Source organism: Mirounga angustirostris, unplaced genomic scaffold (assembly GCF_029215605.1).
Source record: "Mirounga angustirostris isolate CCGP_5_RB_7025 unplaced genomic scaffold, mMirAng1.0.hap1 SCAF_7, whole genome shotgun sequence".
NCBI lineage: Eukaryota > Metazoa > Chordata > Mammalia > Carnivora > Phocidae > Mirounga > Mirounga angustirostris.
Window position 1 is genome coordinate 47,691,231 of NW_026991715.1, and position 25,734 is coordinate 47,716,964.

Consider the following 25,734-nt stretch of genomic DNA (forward strand, 5'->3'; position numbering starts at 1 on the left):
ATTCACGTCGCTCAGCCCCACATTCCCACTCGGAAAGCCCACAACCGATAGGGCCCTTAATCCATTCCGGCCACAGGGACAAATCATGGAAGCCAGAGAGACAGGAAGGCACCAGAGCGGGTGCCCGCCTCTTCCAGGCCGCGCGCCGAAATCAAACCCGACCCTGGATCTCTCGGGGCGGTGCCACGCGCGCTCCGCTCCCTCCGCCGACCAAGCCGCGGCCGACGCCCGCCCGCCCAGCCACGGAGCTGCGCGGGGGGGCGCCTCAACGCAGCGGGGAAAGGCTGGTCAAGAAGGAAGAGACGCGGGAGGCGCGCTCTGCGCACGCGCGCGGCGCCCCGCCTCCCCAGCGTCGGCTCCCGGGCGGGCGGCGCGGGCCCTCCCACTGTCCCCCGCGCCGCCTGACGGCCCCGGCCCTCGCTTCACCCCGACGCCCCGGCGTGCGCGTCCTCCCGTCGGCCTGCAGGCCCGGGGCCTCCGCCTGCTTCCCTGCCGCTGCTCCTCGCGGCCCCGACTCGCGTTCACGCTGTCGCCCGGGCCGGCGCGGCCGCGGGCAACCGCTCCCCCTCCCACACCCACCCCGCCCCCTCCCCGCCTTTTCCGCCCTCCAGTCCCCCTCCCTCGGCCCGCCGCCGCTGCTCCAGATGAGGTGATGGCAACGGCCAACTTCGGCAAGATCCAGATCGGGATTTACGTGGAGATCAAGCGGAGCGATGGTGAGCCGCGCCGCCGCCCCTACCGGCCGGGCCCCGCATTCGGGTGTTCATGGAGGGGACGCGGGGCCGGCCGCCTCATTGATTGCTCCGCCGGGCTGTGGGGGCGGGAAGGCGGCGGCCGCGGCGCTTTTGTGTGTGGCGTGTGTGCGAGTGAGGCCGGCGTGGGGTCCGCCCCGGGTGCCGCTGCAGTGCGGGGGGCGGGGAGGGGCCGCTGGCGATGGCCTGGGTGTCGCGGCCGCACCTCTGGGGGTTCGGGCGGGTGAGGCGGACGGTCCCGGGACAGGGGTCCCCGCTCTTCCTGCGATCTCCATCCTCCCCGGGGACTCCAGCCCGCGGGGCCGGGGGCAGCGGGCTTCTTTAGGGAGGACCCAGCCTCGCGTTTCACCCCGGCCTTTTCATTTTCCAGCAGTATCTCGGGGGTGGGGTGGGGTGGGGAGAGCGTGGAGACCAGGGGTTTCAGTGTTTAGAGAACCGACTACCGGCCCGATGCAGGGGGAAAAAGGCCAACCCTGAAGCTGGTCAGGCTTCTTCGCCCGTCGCTTCTCGAGCATGCCTTTCTTTTTTTTTTTTTGCTAGTCCCTTCCTTGGAAGAAGGATGCGGAGAACGTCGTGCTCGGCCATGAATATGTGGGGGTGGGGGGGAGCGGGGGGAAGAAGTGTTCGATAAGCTTCTCAGAGGTGATGAGGCTGAAAGGGAAGGAGAGGGATGAGCCCAGTCAACGCGATGCATTACCGAGAGGGTGGGGTGGGCGACCGGATGTTGATATTTTTCACACCCTCTGGAGAGGTAACTGAGAGAGAAGTGTAAGATGAGGTGAACATACATGCTTAATTCAAAAGAAAAGAAAAAAAGCCTTAGGCTTACGTATCTTTTTTAGGCTCCTCTTGGGGAAAATGTTTTATGTCACTAGGTTGGGGTGTGGAGTGAGACGCTAGCCAGGCTTGGAAATAATTTATATTGTAAAGGAGAAAACGCATGGAGAGAGAGAAGTACAATTTTCTTTCAATTCGAATATTGGAAGAGCTAGAGATATGTAATAGGTGTGTGCGGTGTTCATGACTCCATCTCCCTGACACCTTTATTTATGGCTTTTTATCCTCTTGCCTAGTCAGTAGTAACGTTGCTATCACATCCACACCCTCCTGGTTTCTAAGCAAGTTTGACCAAGTTATGTGAAGCTAGGTTGACTTCCCTGTTACCTGTGTGATATATTGTTAGACCTCATATAGCGAATGATTTTTTTCCCCTTCTATTTGAGATAATTTGCATTAACAGCCGGAAACATCATTACCCTGTATGTGAAAAGATCGCGTATACCGCTTAGAGCTTTAGTAGTTACCAGTAACACCACTGGGAAAGCGATGTCTCCTTTTCTTGGGTTGGGGTTTCTTTTTATTTTCTCTTCCAATTACCGTCCTTAAACAGTACTGTTACTGTCATTTCTTTTTTAGGTGAACGAGGGTTCACTGCATTCCAATGAAAGTAGGATTTGCATATAAAATTTGGGGGTGCAATAAAATGTGTTAAGTTCTTTACATTCTAAGCCTTTGTGATTGTAGGTGTTACTACAAAACATATTTAATTTATTTTTTTAAAGATTTTATTTATTTATTTGACAGAGAGAAACACACCGAGACAGGGAACACAAGCAGGGGGAGTGGGAGAGGGAGAAGCAGGCTTCCCGCGGAGCAGGGAGCCCGATGCGGGGCTCGATCCCAGGACCCTGGGATCATGACCTGAGCCGAGGGCAGACGCTTAACGACTGCGCCACTCAGTCGCCCCCTACAAAACATATTTTAAAAAACCAGTATCATATGGCATTTGAAAGCTTTGTATTTTTTTATTTTTTCTAAACAGTTTTTTTGTTTAAACGCATAACTTGAAATAATTTTGGTTCATTTTAGGGTTCTAGGACAGAGACTTTTAATAGTCTTTGAGCCTTTGCCCTTTTGCCTTTACCAGAAATCCAAACATATATATCAGAGCTTTGTGTTCTTCTATAGGTGCTAATAACCTAAAGTCACATTTCAAAGCAGTTTGTCGATTAGGTCATAATGGAAATTGTTACAATGTGTATTATCCCAACCTTTAGTCATATACCTATTTATGCCCCTCAGATGCATGATGGAATTGGTGGAAGGTAAAAGTAGATAACTTGAAGGGAATGGTCATTTGCATTGGATAGTGGTGTGTCACAGTAGAAAAAAAAATGCCTGGGAAACTCCCCACAAGCTTTCTTTTTTCACATTAAAGAAGCTGTTTTGTTTCCTTCCACTTCTATAGCACATCTGTATTGGATAAAACACTAGTGGTTATTGTAACAAAAATAAACTTTGTAGTTGGATGAGCACTAATGTAATGCCTGAGACAATGGAAATCACATGAGTGAAGAAGGGCTGCTGTAGGGCGCCTGGGTGGCTCAGTTGGTTAAGCGACTGCCTTCGGCTCAGGTCGTGATCCTGGAGTCCCTGGATCGAGTCCCGCATCGGGCTCCCTGCTCGGCGGGGAGCCTGCTTCCCCCTCTGACCCTCCCCCCTCTCATGTGCTCTCTCTCTCAAATAAATAAATAAAATCTTTAAAAAAAAAAAAAGGGCTGCTGTAGACCGCTATTAACTGGTGACTTGATGTTCCGCATGCTTCCTAATGGTGATACTTGTCCTTGTTTCAGAGCATGCTTCTCCAATCTGATGCTCATATAGAAATAAAACATATTCTGAGGGCCAACAGGTAAACTAAAATGAATTTATTCTTATCTTTAAAGGCCCTGCTCAAAACTAATCCCATTACGTCTTCACTAATTACTAAAACCAGATGGATAGTCAGCCTCTGAATTCCTAAGTCATTCTGTATCATTCATGAAGCAGCATATTTCCTGAAGTATTAATATTTGGGTATATTTCTTTTAATATTATATTTTCAAACTGCACTGGAGGTGAGGTGGTGTAGAGAATCCAATTGAGGGATGGCAGGCTACCCACATCCACTTCAACCACAGTCAGGGTGTTATGGGATTAAAATACTTATAGCCTCTTCAGTTTCCTGAATTCATCTGTGTATCTCCTCCATGTGCCTAGCAGAGGTTCTTGCATATAGTTTTTGAGTGAATCATTCATTATTGGATCTTTGGTTTTCAAACATTTAAGTTAACCATTCTGATGACATCTTACCTGGAAGATAAGGTAGGCTATCTAGGCTACCATCTCCTTATTCTGCTCCACCCCACTCCATTCAGGCCTCTTAGTACAACATCCCCAGAGTTGACTGGAATTGAGTGATCTGCTAAAGCTAATCTGACATTTCTGGTCTTCTGAAGTTAAAAATGACAGAGATCAGATGTACTGAGATTGTTCCCCACCACAGGCAATAACCTGTTACGAAATTAGACTAGTTTCTGGAATTGGATAGTCATGTATAATTTATTTTTTTGCATGTGGCTTCCTATTACCCTTTTGATTCAACTCATTTTTGGAATCCAGTGACTCTAAAACCTGCACTCTTACTGTTACATAGCTAGATAGCTTTTTTTTTTTTTTTTTAGATTTTATGTATTTCACAGTGTGCACAAATGGGGAGTGGCAGGCAGAGGGAGAGGGAGAAGCAGGCTCCCCACTGAGCAGGGAGGCTGACATGGGGCTCCATCCCAGGATTCTGGGATCATGACCTGACGTGAAGGCAGAGGCTTCACCAACTGAGCCACCCAGTCACCATAGCTAGGTAGTCTTTATTGGGAAATCTGAAAAGCACTGTTAAAACATCTCTCACCTGTTTGACAGTGTCTGTAATTATCCTTTAGAGACTGGGGGAGGGATGAGAAATGTTTTGAATATTTGGAAGCTGCAACTCTGATGGGATTGTTTTCTGGGGTCTCTTAGTCACAGCATTGATATATGTGATCTGAAGAGAAAGATCAACCAGAAAGATCCTTGAAGTTAATCTAGTTCTCATTTTTATAAATATGGAAACAGAGTCCCAAGTCACCTTAAGGGACTTGTCTGGATTCTCACAGCTTGTAGTGGCAGCCAGGAACCTGTCTTGCATAGCACAGAAACCAGACTATTAAGAACTGTGGCAGTAAAGGGAGAATTCTGTTATTTAGGAACCATACACAGCTTTCTACAGCCCAATAAGGATGTGTAGGAAATTGCTTCTCAGTCATAGGGCGCTAGGGAGCAGTGTTATAGAGCCCAGTTGGAATGATCTGGTAAAAAGTGATAATGGTATAGTAACTAGAAGATCACAGTGTTGGTGAAAAGAATGCTTTAATTAAGCATCTGAAATCATGAAGGTAAAGATTTCAAAGGATTTATCGGGAATCTTGGAGTTTAGAGCAGGCAATCTTTAGGAAAGATTTTAAATGGCCTAATTCTCCTACCTATTTTGCCATATTTATTCTTTGCTAGTTCATCTTTGCATGTCATATGTAGACTTTGGAGAATGGACTGTGTGAATGTAGGTAATAAAAATGAACAACGTAGCAATACAGTTGTTGTTTAGGTACCATTATGTGGCTCTGTGGAGTGAGTGGAATGGGGAAATTTGTGGATTAATAATTTCCTTTTACATGGTAAGTAACATGATAATGCTTCCATATATGTATAGTTAGGCCTTCATAGTTTTCTTTAAAATCAGTTAGGTAACATATAGTGTATTATTAGCTTCAGAGCTAGAGTTTAGTGGTTCATCAGTTGCTTATAGCACCCAGTGCTCATTATATCACGTACCCTCCTTAATATCCATCACCCAGTTACCCCATGCCCCCACCTCCCTCTGCCTAGCAACCCTCAGTTTGTTTCCTTTGATCAAGAGTTTTTTATGATTTGCCTCACTCTGATTTCATCTTATTTTATTTTATTTATTTATTTATTTATTTTAAAAGATTTTATTTATTTGTTTGACAGAGAGAGACACAGCGAGAGAGGGAACACAAGCAGGGGGAGTGGGAGAGGGAGAAGCAGGCTTCCCGTGGAGCAGGGAGCCCGATGCGGGGCTCGATCCCAGGACCCTAGGATCATGACCTGAGCCGAAGGCAGACGCTTAACCACTGAGCCACCCAGGCGCCCCTCGTCTTATTTTATTTTTCCCTCCCTTTCCCCATGTTTACCTGTTCTCTTTCTTGAATTCCATGAATGACATCATATGATAATTATCTTTCTCTGGTTGACTTATTTTGCTTAGCATAATACCCTCTAGTTCCATCCACATCGTTGCAAATGGCAAGATTTCAATTTTTTGATGGCTGAGTAATACTCCATTGTATATATATACACCACATCTTTATCCATTCACCTGTGGTTGGACATCTGTGCTCTTTTCATAGTTTGGCTATTGTGGATTTTGCTGCTGTAAACATTGGGTTGCATGTGCCCCTTCGAATCACTATGTTTGTATCCTTTGGATAAATACCTAGTAGTGCAATTGCTGGGTCATTGGGTAGCTCTATTTTTTTTTTTTTTTAACTTTTTGAGGAACCTCCATACTGTTTTCCAGAATGCCTGCCCCAGTTTGCATTCCCACCAGCAGTGTAAGAGGGTTCCTCTTTCTCTGCATCCTTGCCAACATCTTTTGTTTCCCGACTTGTTAATTTTAGCCATTTTGACTGGTATCTCACTGTGGTTTAATTTGTATTTCCCTGATGCCGAATGATGTTGAGCATTTTTTCATGTAGGCCTTCGTTGTTTTCAAACAGTTGTCTGATTGGATCCTCACAAAAAACCCTATGAGGTAATGCATGGTAGGAAGGTTGTAGATTTATCATTTTATAGGTGAAGAATCTAAGGTTGGATTATTTGTCAAGATCACATGTTAATTAGGGGCATAACCTCAACCAAACCCTAGGTTCTTTCACTCCTAGTTTTCTTTTTAAGTGCTTGTGGATGATGGTATGAAGTTGTATACTTTTTTTTTTAAAGATTTATTTATTTATTTATTTATTTATTTATTTATTTATTTATTTATTTATTTATTTATTTGACAGAAAGAGGGAACACAAGCAGGGGGAGTGGGAGAGGGAGAAGCAGGCTTCCCGCTGAGCAGGAAGCCCGATGTGGGGCTCGATCCCAGGACCGTGGGATCATGACCTGAGACGAAGGCAGACGCTTAATAACTGAGCCACCCAGGTGCCCCTGAAGTTGTATACTTTTTGTACTTCAGTGGGTTTTTTTTTTTTTTAGATGTAAAAGCCCCTGTAGTAAAATTTTTTTCTACTGCTACAAGAGGCTCAGAAAACCTACAACTGATAACATTGAATTAAATTTTCCGAATTGGTGAGATCATGAATTCTGACATTTTATTAACTATCAGGATAAAAATTCAGCAGTTTAAGGCTTTAAATTAAAGCCCTTTTCACTAGTCACTTATTGCTTCTAGAATTATCACAGAAACCCAGGAATCTATGTTCATTGCCTAGTCACTTGATTCTTAAGGCAAAAATTTTGGAACTCTGGAGACAGGTTATGTGTCAACTTGTTTTGTGTGTCATAATTTTTTAAGATCTAGAAAATAACAAAGAGCTAGTTAAGCCTGTGTCTTGTTTAAATAGGGAAGGAGGCTTGAGTGTGGAATATCCGGAGCAGGGTTCCTTGAGAGATCATCTGGACTCATTCTGTCACAAGTATACTTGTCGTTAATATTATATTCATCTTTTGCAAAGCTTAATTCTCGGATTCAGCCATCTACTTTGCTTTTAACACCTCTGTCCTGTAACCTAAAATAATCTTTTAAGGTGTTTATTTATTTTGAGATCATACTTCTAATGGAATAGATACGGTTTTTAAGCCTCAGGTACAACTCATTTTCACTCTTCTGGTCCAGTGTAGAGTTAATATAGGTTACGTTGCCCTCCCATCACATCATATCTCTTTTGATTAAAGTAATAAAAATGGTATTATAGTGCCTAAGTGAAAATAGGCATTAGAACCTAACCATCTTAAACATTTAAGGGCTTGATTACACATAGTGGATACTGTGCCATGTACTTCTATAGAGAGCTAAATAAATTCAGGTTCATGCTTATTGGGATTTGTCTTGTGAAAACTTGCTCAAATGAAATGAAATATCATTTCATTGTTGGTTAATCTTTTTTTTTTTATTTAAAGATTTTTATTTATTTATTTGACAGAGAGAAACACAGCGAGAGAGGGAACACAAGCAGGGGGAGCGGGAGAGGGGGAAGCAGGCTTCCAGCTGAGCAGGGAGCCCGATGCGGGGCTCGATCCCAGGATCCTGGGATCATGACCTGAGCCGAAGGCAGCCGCTTAACCGACTGAGCCACCCAGGTGCCCCGCTTTGTTGGTTAATCTTAAGTTAACTTTTTGTTACTGTCTCCTGGGAGTAAAATGGGTAGGGAGGTGTCCCTTTTTAAAGTTGTGCTTGTAAATCTAGTCTTTGCCTAGGGCTCTCTGGTTTTGGTACTGCTTATTTTTGTTGTTGTCCACTACAACCAACCTTGCAGTCCAAGTGGGTATTTATTAGAGAGTGAGGATGTTTTGGTATATAGACCATAAGTGATTATGCCAGATCACAAAAGTGTGATCTCATAGTTTTTTCTTACTGCAGATTTAATTAAATACTTTTTTATTAATAGCTTATTATATGTCAGGCATTCTGATAGGTGTTGGAGATACAAAAAAGAATAAGGCACACACAGTTCCTGCCTTCAAAAACAGTAAATAAATGATTGATGTATAGTATGGTAAGTACCGATAGAAGTATGCTGTTCTGTGTGTACCTGATTACCACTTCCCTTTTTAGGTTTAGGCTCTTTATTTAGACTCTTGAAGTTAGGAGTCTTCTGGAAATGCTGTCCCTTTCACCTCCTCTGCCCAAGACCAATATCCATTATCCCTTACGGTGTGCTTTCCTGATAAGCCCATATTCATCCTCAAAATTTGTCTTAATACAGTACCACCAGTCCTTATAGCCCCTGTCACTTTACTGAAATTGTCATTATTTGTTATTACTGGCCTATTTTCTTTTCTCTAATACCCGTCTGAGTTTTAACTTTATGACTTTTTACCCTTGTTTTGATACTGAAGGGAATCCGGTTTTTTCACGTTTACATTTCTGGTAAAGGAGCCGTGGCATCAGGTTTCTGTCGAGATATCGGGGTGCTTGTAGACACAGGGACCAAGGTAGGGGAGCATGAAAACTGGTCGACCACCTGCAGGTACTTGTATGTAATTTGGAAACAACTCTCCTCACACAGTGTGGCCAAGGGACTGGAAGAATCAGACACCTCCCTGGGCTATATAAAAAAAATTTAAAGGAAAGACGGGATCAGGATGGGACGCATTTACAGTAAAATTTGCAAGGTGTCTACACTATATAAAGAATGACTTTTTGATTATAACTCTTGGTCAGCATTTGTCTCCTCAGCTTCATCCAGATAGCTTGTGTCTTCCATACTGCCACATGAATTCTGTTTGTTTCTTAAAAATTGAATCCGGGTGTTATTCTTGATACCTGAAGGGATTTAACATTTGCGCCCTTTATAAAGTCAGTTGCTTCCCTAAATATGTTAACGGCCAGTATCTTGCTTGGATTTCATGACAACCCTGCAAGGTAAACAGTATTTTACCCATTTTGTTGAAGAGAAACCCTGGGCTCAGAGTATATAAATCACTGTGAAGTGTTTAAGCCTTATGAAGGGCAATTTCACATATTTACATCATATGCATTGGTCAGGACAATGTGGTAAGTGTATTTTAGTGGTGTGAGATACAGATATGTTTAGAGAACATTAGATAAATGTAGTTGTGGGAGTTCTGTTTCTAAACTGGGTAGAGTCTGTATAGTGGTTTCACAACCCTGGCTACTCTTTGGAATCACCTGTGGGACTTTGAAATTAAAAACAACCAGACATAAAAAACAGCCCCCTACCCATCACCACCAATATCTGGGTCCTTTGCATAGAGAGTCTGTTTCAATTGGCCTGATATGGAGCCTGAGCATTAGTATTTTATTCTAAAAATTTAAAGCACCCCCTACATTGATGAAACTTAACTTCACACATAGAGGTGATTTCCCTGTGCACCCAGGGTTGTGATCCGTTATTTTGGAAAAGTAGCATTTCCTAATAGTGATCTGACAAAATTTCATGGAGAGTGAAGTTTTAATGATCAGAAGAAGTTGACCAGTAGATTGCCATGGGGGGAAGGAGGCATTCCAGGCACGTAGTACAACATGTGAGAAGTCCCTGAGCTGGAAATGGAGGGCTGTCAGGTAAAAGGCATTAAAAACAGGTAGAAGGGAGGGTGATAGAAGAGGAAAATAAGGAGGGAGAAGTAATCTGGGACACCTGATTGAAGACTTGAAAACAAAGGTAAGGTAAGGCTTCTTGGAATTAATTTCTAGGACACTTGGAAACTACAGTAGGACTTAATCTCCTAAGAGCAGTAATAGGAGTTAGCTAGTGATTAGTGATAGATTAGAGAGAGAATAATACTGAAAGTGAGAGCTGGCAAGGATAAGATTGCATCAGTCCAGGAGGGTGAGCAATGATTAAGGAACAGATGAGATCCAGCAGCCTGCAAAAAGAATTGATGTTATATGGTGGTACATCATTTGTGCTGAATAAAGAACAGATATGTTGAAAGGAATGGACTTAACATTTGGAAAGTCTGAGTGTAGATTATAAAATCTCTTACGTTTAATCAAACTAATCCTATTCATGAATATTTTGTAGAGGACTGTAGAGCCTGGGTACAATGTGATATCAAAGAGAGCATCCAACTCAGGCTGTTTATAGTTTTTGCCACTAGTATCTTTAAAGTAAGTGAGCCTAAGGTATGAGTCACTTCCAATAAATGTTTATATGTAGAGCAGGAATTTACTTAAGTTATAACTAACTGCTTTGCTTACTTAAGAAGACTCAGTTAATAGTGTATTAGCCAAAACCCTCTCAGAATTCATGGAAGAGAATGGGAAGGAAAAACAGCACTTAAAGGATGTAACTTGAGCTTTTTAAGGGATGAAGGGTTTTGATTCTTAAAATACAGCTACTCTCTTTTACTTTTCCTTTGCTCTTATTTTTGTCCTATTTTTTCTGCCCTGGCTTTCACCTTACCTTTTCATCCTTAAGATTCTGAATGTCATTTCAGCATTTAGAATGTCTTAATTGCTATTGCAGTTTAGGACTTAAAAAGAAGTAAGTGAGGGATGAATAGAACACATTGGATTTTTAGGGCAGTGGAATTATTCTCTATGATACTATAATGGTAGATACATGTTATATAGTAGTTAAAACCCGTAGAAGATGCGACACCAAGAGTGAACCCTAATATAAACTATGAGCTTTGAGTATTAGTACTGCGTCAGTATAGGTTCATTGATTGTACAAGTGTACCCAGTGTGGGCTACTGATGATAAGGGAGGATCTGGGTTTGTGGGGACGGGGGCTTTGCTCAATTTTTGCTATCAACCTGAAACTGTTCTAAAAAATAAATTTATTTTAAAAGGGGGGTATGCACACGTTAGGTGTTAAAAGTTAAAGCTGCTTTTGGAATAATGGACCAATTAATGGCAAGAATTTATAGTATTTTAAGAATGAAGTTCTTATTCCATATAGGGTTATAGTTAAGGTTAACTTTTGCTCTTCATTTTTGTTATGCTTAGTCTGTTGGCCAATATGAGAGATTTAGGGTTTGTGGGCACAATTTTTAAAATGAGCTGTAGTGCAATGAGAGGATTGAAATATGCTTGGCCCATGGACATTTTGAGTTTATAGGTAAAATGCTGTGAAAGATATCCAAGCAGTGTGTCTAGAAACTTTATTCTTGAGGTGAGCCAGGGTTGAATTTAAACAAGTGTTTACCTGTTCTAGTTATAAAATAGGGAATTTCTCTTGTATGATAAATACATGAAATCTAATAATGTTCCATCTTATGGAAAGTGAGTTGGGAGTACAAACAGCATTAAACTTTTTTGGGGAGGAGGTAGTATTTTTAAGCCTTTAGCTTACTGTGGACGAAAAAGAAATGGATATAGTGATTTACCAATATATGACTTTTAGGAATGGAGAGCAAATTAGAGGCCCTAATTAATGAGGTAAGTACACAGATAACTCTGATGAAATACTGCTATAGGTCAAACTTGCTTTTATTTTTACAGTGAGGAAGTTGACTTGTCTAAGGCCATACATGAAGTAAGTAGCAAATAGATTAGAGCATAGATTGTCTGCCTCTAAATTCCTCTACACTAATGCCTTGGAGTTCTTTGTGTACTGTGGATGTTCCAGGCATTGGAAGTCAGATCATTAAGTAGTGCTTTCATTTTTCTTTCTATGGTATAGATTGCCTTCAGATGTTTTTTATTAATTCAACTAGCATATGCTGCATGACCATTATATGTCCCTTCTTCTGATGCCTTTGAGGGCATAGAAATAGGATTTCTTCCTAGTAAAGACTACTTTATCAATTATAGCAGACTAGTAAATAGCTGTGGCACTCAATCCAAGTGCCCTGGGGCTTTATGATTTCTTTTGAAAAAGAAATTTTGGTCTTTGCCAGTCTCTGCCATTGTGTGAGTTTAGGCTGTCCTTGCTCCCATGACCTTCAAGATTTTAGACAAGGGCATATGTTTCATTTGAAAGAATTGATTAGATGAGCAGCTATACTGTCAGGAAAATACAAGAGATTATAGCAACTTGCTAGGAGTCCGTTGGCATAATTGATGAATTTGGGAGCCTCTATAGATTCAGTCATCTTTCTTTTCTTTCTTTCTTTCTTTCTTTCTTTCTTTCTTTCTTTCTTTCTTTCTTTCTTTCTTTCTTTCTTTCTTTCTTTCTTTTTCTTTCTCTTTCTTTCTTTCTTTCTTTCTTTCTTTCTTTCTTTCCTTTCTTTCTTTCCTTTCTTTCCTTTCTTTCTTTCCTTTCTTTCTTTCTTTCTTTCTTCTTATTATTATGTTAATCCCCATACATTACATCATTAGTTTTAGATGTAGTGTTCCATGATTCACAGTCATCTTTATTTTTATAAAATTGTTGTTTGAAATTGTTTGGGGAATAATGTATGGGTTGCATTTTTACCATCCACTCCCCCCAATAGCTGATAATTGAGAGTTGACTACAGGATGACCCTAAATATCTGTGTATTTTCTTTGTATGTTCTTTAGGGTATACTTTTATTAAGAGAAATACATTGCTTTTAATCTTACATGTTCTTTTGGGTTTCATTAAGAGCCATTCCTTAACTAAACTAAAAGTAAATAAAATATTTTTTCTTCCAACCCTCAGACTTTTCCTTCTTAATCTTTGCAAGTGTTCTTTCTCTCTTTATTTTATTAATGTTGGTGTTCCTCAGGGCTTGATCTTTTTTTTTTTCAAAGATCTTATTTATTTATTTGAAGAGAGAGACACAGCGAGAGAGGGAACACAAGCAGGGGGAGTGGGAGAGGGAGAAGCAGGCTTCCCGCCGAGCAGGGAGCCCGATGCGGGGCTCAATCCCCGGACTCTGGGATCATGACCTGAGCCGAAGGCAGACGCTTAACGACTGAGCCACCCAGGCGCCCCATCAGGGCTTGATATTAACCTTGCAGTACTTCTCACACAGTAATCTCTCTCTGAGTGAACTAAATGCTTCAGCCTTGGCTGGCTGCAGATAGTACTCTTTGTGTATCTAATGGATTACTGAGTATCTCCATGTGGCTGTCTCATGCATACCTCAAATTCAGCATGTCCAAAATTGGACCCATCACCCACTGCCTGACTCAGAAACCTAGATGTCTTCCTTGACTCCTTGGTGTCTCCAAACATCATATTCTATCCTCAGGTTCTCTTAATATAACTGCTCAAGTACCTCTTCAGTCCATATGCTTTTTCTATCCCTCTACTATAATCTTGGTGAGGCTAGCATTATGTCTTCCCTGAACTATTGCAACAAATTCCTAATAGGTCTCTCCACGTTCGGTTGATTGTTCTTTCAGAATAACATTTCAGACATATAAATTTGACGCCCTGATCATCTGCTTAAAACTTTTTGTCACATGCTCTCTCTGTTGCCCTTTGGCTAAAGCCCCATTCTAACATAGCTTACTCTAGACCCTGAACAATGTGACCTCCCTCTCCAATTTGATTTCTTGCAGCTTATTTGAGGCCCTCCAGACATACTGAACTCAACACTCCACTTCTACCTCCCTAATCTGTGTACTGTTATTTCCTTTTGTCTCTGTTAAATATTCTATTCTTCCTTGATTCCTAGATTAGGATAGGTCCCCTGCTTTGTGGTCTCCGAGTCCCCTCTGTTTATTCATCAAAACTCTCATGGGATTGTATTACCTGTTTAATTGTCTTTGGTAAAACTCAAGTCCCATCGTATCCTTGGTGCCTAGCACAGGTCCTGTTCATGCTTAGTAAATTACCTGTTTTTTTGAACCAATGATTAAATGAAGCTCTAGCTGTGCTGTTCTTCACTGCTCTATTCACAGTTGCACATTCTGAAAAAAATTGATTTGTGGTCATCTTCAGAGCCTCAAGAAGTATGTGTCTTTGCTTTTAATGTACACTTTTAACTTGCTTTTTAAATTTAATTACCTGTTTTGAATAATAATATAGTCCCATGGTTAATAATTAAGTTCCAAAGGATATATATTAGAAAGTCTTTGTCATATCCCTGCCCCCTAGCCACCTGAGTCTTCTCCCAAGAGATAACCAGTATTTCCAGCTTCTTGTATATGTGTGCAGGGATTTGTTTTGCATTTTCAAGGAAATATTTGTATATTTGTACTTATATGTAATATAGATATTTGTAAATATGTATTTTTATGTATGTATATATTTGTAAATACATATATTTTCTCTACAGATGGTATATTATACACACTGGTGCTTCTTAATATTATTTTCATTTAATAATGATATCTTGGAAGAATCTTTGAATACATAAATAATAGTCTCTATGGCTGTCTTTTATTATTGGTTAGATATACCACTATTTAGATTGTTCCCAATCTGTAGCTCTTACACAGCCAGTACTGTGTAATCTTGAACTTTTGTCATTTTTTGCATATTGATGACTATATCTGTCGGATAAGGTCCTAGAAATAGAATTGCTGGGTCATAGAATTGTATTTTTTTAATTTCAGTAGATCTTGACAATTTGCTTCTAAGAGAATACGTGAATTTACCTTTTTATCTGCACAAGTGCTACTTGTCCACAACAATGTACAACATACATTTTTGAGATTTGCTAGCTTGGATTATAGAGTTTAGAATTTACAGAGTTTAGTAGAATGTTTTCTTCTGAAGTTAAATGGCCCAGAAAAGATAACATACTTAATTTATGAAGTGTTTATGAGATCCAGACATATAATGAAAAGCATTTAAGTTCTAGTGTTATGATAGCTAGTATAGAAAAACAAGATGCCATGTATTATTAAAAGTTTTTGAAAAATACACATTACTGTTTTTAACCTAGTAAACTTGAACAGCATTACTAAGTAATAGATTGGTATTTTTCCTACTCTGAACACAGTTAAATAAATTTGTGCTAATGAAATTATTTCCCTGTATTTCTTCCAGTTTGTAGTTGGTTAACTCACTTAAGTAGATTGCCTTATTATTCGAGGCCACATCAAGGAACTAAATCTCTTAAATCCAGTTAGTCCCTGTTCTTTTACTGTTCCAAATGCCAGCTTTTGACTGGAAGGGTAGTTGGGTGAAAGTGTGTGTATTGTTTATTTGTTCATCAACCAATATGTATTGAGTATTTTAGGCAGTGCACTAGTTGAGTATAAAGCAGTGGGAAAAATCCACAAAAATATGTCTCCACATGGAGCTTTCATCTGTACAGAGAAAGTGGAAGATGCACAGCTATGCCACTTAATAACTTGTTCTTTTATTAATGGAGAGAGATCACATCAGCATGTTTGTTGAAGGGAAGAAATCAGAGGGATGAGAAGAGACTGAAAAGAAAGAGCAAGGAAAGATTAATCAGTATATCAAGATTTTGGAGAACATGGATCAGGTGATCCTTAACATGACCTTTGAAGGCTCTTAACCTTTCTTCTGTGTCACCTTACACACTTACCTCCTTGCTCCCATTGCTGAGCCTCACTGGCCGCCTTTTAGTGATTTTTACTACCTCAGAGCTTTTGTACAAACTCTTCCCTTCACCTCAGATTTTCTTGCTGCCCACTCTGCCTGACTCAATTGTTGCTTTTAGTTCTCAGCTTAAATATTATTTCTGTACTTGTCAAAGGGGTCTTTTCTGACTCTGGAATCAAAATTTGACACTTGACGTTTTCTTAAACTTTGTCACACTTTGTAAGTATACATTTATTTTTGTGCCTTTTTTTTTTTTTTTTTTGAAGCCATATACCAAGTCTCTGTGGTTCTCTACTATAAACTTAGCATCTTGGAGCACCCGGGGCTGGCTCACTCAATTAAGTGGCCGGCTTTTGATTTCGACTCAGGTCATGATCTCAGGGTCCTGGGATCGAGCCCCGCATCAAGCTCTGCACTCAGCGGGGAGCTTGTTTTCAGGATTCTCTCTCCCTCTGCTCCTTTCCCTCCCTTCAAATAAATAAATAAATCTTTAAAAAAAAAATAAACTTAGTATGTAGTATGGTATCTGGCACATAGCAGGCATCCATTGAACATTGACTGAATGAGTTATGAACTTAACACCAGCAATGAATAGATTAACCATGTCCTCACATCCTCAATAATTTTTTTTTAAAGATTTTATTTATTTATTTGACAGAGACAGAGTGAGAGGGAACACAAGCAGGGGGAGTGCGAGAGGGAGAAGCAGGCTTCCCACTGAGCGGGGAGCCCGATGTGGGGCTGGATTCAGGACCCTCGGATCATGACCTGAGCCGAAGGCAGATGCTTAATGACTGAGCCACCCAGGCGCCCCACATCCTCAATAATATAAAACCTTTTCAAGGTTTTATGGATTAGGTGTGGGGGGAAGGCTGAATAGGCAGAATTGAGAGTTTTTAGGGCGGTGAAAATACTGTGTATGGTACTATAATGGTGGTTACATGTCGTTATACACTTGTCCAAACTTATAGAACGTATAGCACCAAAAGTGAATCATGATGGGCTTTGGGTAATTATGATATGTCAATGTAGGTTTATCAATTATAATAAATGTACTAGCCTGGTGGGGGGATGTTGATAATCGGTGAGGCTATGCATGTGTGGGGCCAGGGAGTATATGGAAAAATCTCTCTCTTCTGCTTAATTTTGCTGTGTACCTAAGACTGCTCTAAAAACACTAAGTCTTTAAAAAACAAAACATGCTGTATTCTAGGAATATACCCAAGAGAAGTAGAAGCATCTGTCCATATGGTAACATGTACATTAATATTTATAACATTATTCATAATAATCAACAGGTGAAAACCCCCAATGTCCATCAGCTGATGAATAAACAAATTGTGGTTTATTCATGTGATGGGATATGACAACATAGACATTGAAAACATGTTTAGTGAAAATAGCCACTTGCAAAAGACCACATTATATTATTTAATTTATATGAAATGTCAAGAATAGACAAATCTCTAGAGACAGAAAGTAGATTAATGATTGCTTATGTTGGGGAGGGGGGTGTTGGAGGAATGGGGAAATTATGGCTAAAGGATATGAAGTGTTTTTTGGGGGTGATTAAAATATTACAAAATTGGTGATGATTGCAAATATCTGAATATACTAAAAACCATTAAATTTTATACTTTTAATAGGTGAATTGTATATTATGTGAATTATATCTCAATAAAGTTTTGAAAAAACTTCATAGGCAACAGTGGGGAGTTTTATTTAAACTTGTATTATTACTAATAAAGGTGAACATTTTTTATATTTTTTGTCAATCGTAGTACTTTTTGTCTATCTCTTACTTTTTAAAACTTTCCCTGGGAGCACCTGGGTGGCTCAGTTGGTTGGGCGTCCCAATTCTTGATTTTGGTTGAGTTGTGTTCTCAGGGTTGTGAGATCGAGCCCTATGTCCGGCTCCGTGCTCAGTGGAGAGTCTGCTTGGGATTGTCTGTCTCCCTCTCCCTGTGCCCCTTCCCCCACTCACATGCAGACGCTCTCTCTCAAATAAATAAATCTTGAAAACTGTTTGACTGGACTTGATTGCACTATGTTATCTGAGTTTTCTTTCTACTTCTTGATCTATTCTTCTTAATCTCTTTTCTAAGTTCTTGTTCTCTGTCCACTTCTTAAATGTTGGTGTTTCCCAGTGTTCTATCATTGGTCCTTTCTATTTCCCTGTGTTTTCCCTAGTTACTGTGATTTACTTTTTTTTTTAATTGAGATAGAATTCACATATAAAATTAACCCTTTTTAGGCAATAAACTCAAAGATGAGACGAGATTAATCTAAAAAGCTTCTGCACAGCAAAGGAAACCATCTACAAAATGAAAAGGCAACCTATCAAATGGGAGAAAATATTTGCAAGTCATATACCTGATAAGGGGTTAATATCTAAAATATGTTAAGAATTCAGTATCTAAAAACCAGACAATCTGATTTAAAAATGGGCGGAGGCCCTGCATAGACATTTTTCCAAAACACACATACACATGGCTGTTAACCAAGAAGACAAGAAAGGATGTGGAGAAAAGGGAACCCTCATGCACTGTTGGTGAGAATATAAATTGGTTCAACCGCTGTGGAACACAGTATGGAAATGCCTCAGAAAATTAAAAATAGAACTATCATGTGAGGGGTGCCTGGGTAGCTCAGTTGTTAAGTATCTGCCTTTGGCTCAGGTCATGATCTCAGGGTCCTGGGATTGAGCCCTGCATCGGGCTCCCTGCTCAGCGGGGAGCCTGCTTCTCCCTTTCCCACTCCCCCTGCTTGTGTTCCCTCTCCTGCTCTCTCTCTCTCTCTCAAATAAATAAATAAAATCTTAAAAAAAAAAAAAAAAACAACTATCATGTGATTGAGCAATTCCATGTGTGGTTATTTATCCAAGGGAAATGACACCCAGCTAGAAAAGATATCTGCACCCCCATGCTCTAAGACATGGAAACAACCTAAGTGTCCGTTGATAATGGATGAATAAAGAAAATGGAATGGAATATTTTTTAGCCACAAAAAGATGAAGGGAATCTTGCCATTTGTGACAACATGGATGGACCTTGAGGGCATTATGCTAAGTAAAATAAGAGAAAGAGAAATACCATATGATCTCCTAAAATGTGGAATCTAAAAAAACAAAAACTGAACTCATACAGAGAACAGATTGGTGATTGCCAGCAGTGGCGTTGAGGAGTGAGCAAAATGGGTAAAGGCAGTCAAAAGGGATAAACTTCCAGTTGTAAAATGATCTTGGGGATGGAATATTCATCATGGGGACTATAGTTAATAATACTGCATATTTGAAAATTGCTAAGAGTACATCTTAAAAGTTCTAATCACAAACAAATGTGTAGCTATGTATGATGATGGATGTTAACTAGACTTATTGTGGTGATCATTTTACAGTATCTACAAATATTGAATCCTTATGTTGTATGCCTGAAACTAATATAATGTTATCTGTCAATTTTTTCAGTAAAGAAAAAAAAAAGAAAAAAAAATCCAGATGAGGAAAACCTTTTTCACCCTTTTAAAATACACAATTCAGTGATTTTAAGTATACTCACAGTTGTTCAACTGTTATCACAGTCTAATTTCAAAACATTTCATCACTCCAAACAAACCCATACCCATTGGCAGTCACTGTGCATTCCCTCCTTCCTCCAACCCCCTAGCATCCACTACTTAATTTTCTGTCTTTGTGGACTTGCCTATTCTGTACACTGTAAGTGGAGGTATGCCATATGTAACCTTAAATGTCTGACTTCTTTCACTAACCATAAACTATGCTCAAAGTGTATCCATTTTGTATGTTTCAGTACCTATACCTGAATAATATTCCATTTTACTTACCCATTTGTCAATTGATGGGCATTTGGGTTGGGTTGGGTTGGGTTTTTGTTTGAGGGGGGGGTGTTTTATTTTTGTGTTTGTGTTTTTTTTGTTGTTATGCTATTATGAGTAGCACACATGTTTTTGTGTGGACATATGTTTTACAGTTTTTGGGGTATATACTTAAGAGTGAAATTGCTGGGTCATACGATAACTGCTGAACTTTCTGAGGAATTTTCATACTGTTTTCCATGGCTACACCATTTTGCATTCTCACCGATAGTATTTGAGGGTTCCAATTTTTCCACATTCTTGCCAAAAAACTTGTTGTTGTCTGTCTTTTTTATTATAGCCATCCTCCTGGTTGTGAATGTGCTTATTAGCCATTTGTATATCTTTTTTTTTTAAAAAATGTCTCTAGATTCTTTCCCATTTTAAAAATCAGGTTTTTTGTTGTTGAGTTGTAAAAGTTCTTTATATGTCTGGATATTATTTCCTTATCAGATACGTGCTTTGCATTTTCTCCCATCCTCTGGATTGTGTTTTCCCTTTTGGTTAGTATTCTTTGAAGCACAAAAGTTTTTAATTTTTTAAAAAAGATTTTATTTATTTGAGAGAGAATACGAGCAGGGGGAGGGACAGATTGACAAGCAGATTCACTGATGAGCAGGGGGCCTAATACAGGACTCATTCCCAGGACCCTGAGATCCTGACCTGAGCTGAAGTCAGATGCTTAACCGACTGAGCCACCCAGGTGCTCCCAAAAGGTTTTAATTTTGATGGAGTCCAATTTATTCATCTTTTGTTGCTTGTGCTTCTGTTGTTCTAAGAAACCATTGCCTAATCTAAGGTGTGATCTGCTTTTATGTCCTTTTACTTTTATAGTCCTTTCCATGACCTATATCACCTAAATATTTGCATAGCAAGTTCTTTGATCTTCACACTCATTCTTCACCTTTCAACATAGAGAGCAAATTAATTTAGCATTTGTGAAAAATACACTGCCGTTTGATAGAAGATGAATAAGGTCTTAGAATATAATGAAATCTTAGTCTTGAAGTTGCCTTTGTTACCAGAATTGAAGGATTGCTAGAGGTTGCCTCTTTTGTGTGTAGGTGTGCATATCTCATATAATGTGTCTCAGATTTAAAGAAATCCTAGTAAGCACAGCATGAAACCAGGCGGGAAGAGATACACGGGAAGTGGAGTTTAAACTTGAACTACGGTAAAGATGATTTGTTTTGGTTACTTTTGTGATCCTCTATCCTTAATTACTTTAAAACAGATCAATGACATGGGTTTCATTGATTAAAAACCCTTTAAGTTGTACTAAAACATCTGGGAAAAGAAGAAAAATAAATGCATTAGAAGGGATTGTTTTTGAAGATTTTATTTATTTGAGAGAGACAGTTTGAGTGTGCTCTCTTGCTAGCACAAGTGGGGGAGGGGCAGAGAAGGAGGAAGAAGGGAGGGAGAGGGAGAGAATCTCTCAAGCAGACTCTAGTGCAGAGCCCAATGTGCTGGGTCTCACAACACGGAGATCATGACCTGAGCTGAAACCAAGAGCCAGATGCTCAAGCAAATGAACCACCCAGGCTCCCTAGAAGGGATTAAAAAAAAAGTGAAAAACGCATAAAATTGTTATCTCTAGGGGCGCCTGGGTGGCTCAGTCGTTAAGCGGCTGCCTTCGGCTCAGGTCATGATCCCAGGATCTTGGGATCAAGCCCCGCATCAGGCTCCCTGCTCCGCAGGAAGCCTTCTTCTCCCTCTCCCACTCCCCCTGCTTGTGTTCCCTCTCTCGCTGTGTCTTTCTCTGTCAAATAAATAAATAAAATTAAAAAAAAAATTGTTATCTCTATACATATTGCAATAAATATGGGTGATTGATATCTGAGATTTGCTTCTAAATAATCCATTAGTAATGGTGGGATGAAGGGCATTAGGATTGGCCATGTGTTAGACATTTATGAAACTGAATGAAAGGTATTTGGTGTTTATAGTGTATATCTTTGCAATTTTTCATAACAAAAAAATATAAATAAATAAAATAAAAACTTTTTTAAAAATGTCTCTTGAGACCATATCTTTCTCTTGAGTTTCAGGTCTCCCATCGAGATATTTCCACATGGATTTCCTGCCAGTATTTCAAATGAAACTCATCAAAAATGGAATCCATTGTCTTTTATCTCCATATTTCTGTATTTACTGTATTCCTTATCTTGGGTAATGAAAACACCATGTACCTGGTTTCCTTAGAAATCTCAGACATTGTCAACTTTCCTAATTTCTTGAAGATTTTTGCTCCTGACTCACTGTTACTATCTCCTATTCTATTCCTATCATATTTTTTGGTAAATGCAATATTCATATATAGGTGATCCTTCCATTACTCTGGCCTCTCAGTTCTCTGAACTTCTTTTCTTCCTTTCAGTGATCCTGGCCCTTGGCCTTAGCTCACTCACTATATATCCTTACATTTCCCTGCAGTCTCTCCATAATCTCAGCTCCAGGCATGTCGCATTTTTTCAGTCACCACTCTATATTTCCAGCATATTCCTTCTAGTACCCTGATTTCACTAATCTTTTGACCCCACTAGGATTCATATTCCTACTACCTTTTATTGTTCCTTACTCCCTCTCATGTCCTTAATTACTTATAAGCCCTGTCTCATATGTATATTCCCTTGCCTACCCCCCCCTTGATTGGCAGATCACACCCTCACATATATTTTAAACCTCCTTGTCCTTGCTTAATTGTCTGAAATTGACTGAAGGGGAAAAATTGTGTTTATGCTGACTGACCACAATTTAAATTTGTGGTTGGTTTTTTTTGCATGAGCAATCATTATCTCTAGCCCATTCACTCTTTCTTAGCTGACTTTTGTCATAAAATCCTTAGTGTTTATTTACTCACCCATACTCTCAGCAGATGGCCTTGCTTGCCATTTACCGCTGAGAAATATAAGCACTCAGAAAAGAGCTGCTAGTCTTCACATCTACCCAAGTACCAATATCTGCACCTGTAACTCTGCCTTCCTTATTTTGCCATGAATAAACTCTTTCAGTTCCTATGTTAGGCCATTTATCTCCACTTGTGCACTAGATCCTCTCCCCTTTTCACCTTCCCAAAGTTACCTCTCCATCAGTCCATTCTTTGCATCATCAATATTTTCTTCTCTTCTGAATCATTTTCATCAACATTGGAATGCTGTTATTTCAATCATCTTAAAAAAAACAAACAACCTCTTTGTTCTCATTTTCACTTTTAGGCATTTGCTCTTGTTTTACTTGGTAAGGTTAACAGTATTTGACACTGTTGATTCACTCTCTTTTCCCTGAAATACCTTCTTTACTTGACTCCTAGAATTCCCATGTTCCTGATTTTTCTTAATTTCCTCGTGCAACTGCTTCATCTTTTTTGCTGTTATCTCATTATCTCTCTCTGACTTTTGTACACTGAAGACCTGGTCTTCCACCCACATTCTCTTGGTGATCACATCCACTTTCATTGCCTTTAATACTTTATCATTGGTTTCCAAACCTTCTTTAATTATTGCCCTCCTCCAAAGAGCTGTTTGAGACTTTTTTCCCCTAATTACACCCTGCCATGAAATTTTAATACCATATATACTGTTTATATGCTATGGCCCTTTGGAGAACCACAGGCCATTGTAATATCTAAGATGTCTGCTTCCAAAGAACCAGTTTTTGCCTTTTGGGGAGCAGTATCACTCCTGTAGAGAATGCACGATCTATATGCTGACAATTCTCAAGCTTTTATCTTTAGTCTGGACCATCTTGAGTATGTACTATATATGTGGACACTCTGTATCTCCAGTAGATGTCCAGCAGATATCTCAAACTTAATTTGTACAAAACCAACTCATACTCTGACTTTAACCTAGCTCCATAATGAACTTCTGTGGCTTTACATTTCTTTGCATACCTTTTGTTCTAGCCACATTGAATTTGCTATTCCATATTTTATCCTACTAGTAAAAGGGTTTAAAGTAGTGATCAACTATTTTCTTAATCCACATTGGCCATTCATTGAAAATAGAAATATTCTTGGCTCAGAGCATCTATCATCATAGGCTTCCATAGGTAGGGTGGAGCAGAGATTGTATTAACAAATTCCTGGGAGAAGTAGTGACATTGCAATCAGGGATTGGGAATTTGGCACACTGCAGGAAATGTGCCCTATCTTTATATCCCCTTTCCCTTCTTTTTTTGTAATTTTTTATTTAAATGCAATTTAGTTAACATGTAGTGCATTACTAGTTTCAGGGCAAGAATTTGGTGATTCATCAGTTGCATATAACACCCAGTGCTCATTACATCAGGTGCTCTCCTTAATGCCCATCACCCAGTTACCCAATGCCCCCAACCCACCTCCCCTCTAGCAACCCTCAGTTTGTTTCCTATTTGCCCCCCTCTCTGCTTTTATCTTATTTTATTTTTCCTTCTCTTCCCCTAAGTTCATCTGTTTTGTTTCTTAAATTCCACATATGAGTGAAATCATTTGGTATTTGTCTTTCTCTGATTGACTTATTTCCCATTGCTTAATACCCTCTAGTTCCATCCATGTTGTTGCAAATAGCAAGATTTCATTCTTTTTGATGGCCAAGTAATATTCCTCTGTGTGTGTGTGTGTGTGTGTGTGTGTGTGTGTGTGTGTACATTTATCCATTCATCTGTGGATGGACATCTGGGCTCTTTCCATAGTTTGGCTATTGTTGACATTGCTGTCATAAAATTGGGGTGCATGTGCCCCTTCGATTCACTATTTGTATCCTTTGGATAAATACGTAGTAGTGTAATTTCTAGGTCATAGGGTAGTTCTATTTTTAAGTTTTGAGGAACCTCCATACTGTTTTCCAGCGTGGCTGCACCAGTTTGCATTCCCACCAACAGTGTAAGAGAGTTCCCCTTTTTCTGCATCCTTGCCAACTTCTGTCGTTTCTTGAGTTGTTAATTTTAGCCATTCTGACTGGTGTGAGGTGGTATCTCATTGTGGTTTTGATTTGTATCCCCTGATGCCAAGTGATGTTGAGCATTTTTTCATGTGTCTATTAGCCACTTGTATGTCTTCTTTGGAGAAACGTCTATTCATGTCTTCTATCCATTTCTTGGCTGGATTTTTTGGTTTTTTGGGTGTTGAGTTTGATAAGTTCTTTATAGATTTTGGATACTAGCCCTTTATCTGAGATGTCATTTGCGAATATCTTCTCCCATTCTGTAGGTTGCCTTTTAGTTTTGTTGATTGTTTCCTTTGCTATGTAAAAGCTTTTTATCCTGGTGAAATCCCAGTAGTTCATTTTTGCTTTTGTTTTCCTTGCCTTTAGAGACGTCTCTAGCAAGAAGTTGCTGGGGCCAAGGTCAAAGAGGTTGCTGCCTGTGTTTTCCTCTAGGATTTTGATGGATTCCTATCTCACATTTAGGTCATTCATCCATTTTGAATTCATTTTTGTGTATGGTGTAAGAAAGTGGTCCAGTTTCATCTTTTGCATGTGACTGTCCAATTTTCCCAGCACCATTTATTGAAGAGACTGTCTTTTTTCCATTGGATATTTTTTCCTGCTTTGTCAAAGATTAGTTGACCATAGAGTTGAGGGTCCATTTCTGGGCTCTCTATTCTGTTCCATGGATCTGTGTGTCTGTTACTGTGCCAGTACCATACTGTCTTGATGATGACAGCTTTGTCATGCAACTTGAAGTCTGGAATTGTGATGCCTCCAGCTTTGGTTTTCTTTTTCAGCATTCCTTTGGCTATTTGGGGTCTTTTATGTGGTTCCATACAAATTTTAGGATTTTTTGTCCAGCTCTGTGAAAAATGCTAGTGTTATTTTGATAGGGATTACATTGAATATGTAGATTGCTTTGGGTAGCATACATTTTAACAATATTTGTTCTTCCAATCCATGAGCATGTAATGTTTTTCCATTTCTTTGTGTCTTCCTCAATTTCTTTCATAAGTGTTCTATATTTTTCAGAGTACAGATACAGATCTTTTACCTCTTTGGTTAGGTTTATTGCTAGGTATCTTATGGGTTTTGGTGCAATTGTAAACGGGATTGATTCCTTGATTTCTCTTTCTGCTGCTTCATTGTCAGTGTATAGAAATGCAGTAGACTTCTGTGCATTGATTTTTTGTTCTG

At 39.7% G+C, this 25,734-nt stretch overlaps 1 protein-coding gene across 3 annotated transcripts in view; it reads left to right on the forward strand.

Annotated features, from left to right (window-relative positions):
- The first annotated feature begins 374 nt into the window (after positions 1-374).
- Positions 375-25,734, forward strand: part of KIF2A (kinesin family member 2A) — a 75,822-nt gene continuing 50,462 nt past the window's right edge. For 2 of the 3 annotated variants that reach the window (XM_045895334.3, XM_045895342.3), the window contains exon 1: positions 377-716. In XM_045895334.3, the coding sequence (XP_045751290.1) occupies positions 653-716 (64 nt within the window). In that variant the 5' untranslated portion in view covers positions 377-652. Of the gene's footprint in view, positions 717-25,734 lie in introns of all 3 variants that reach the window. The other variant, XM_045895348.3, reaches the window with a different exon arrangement.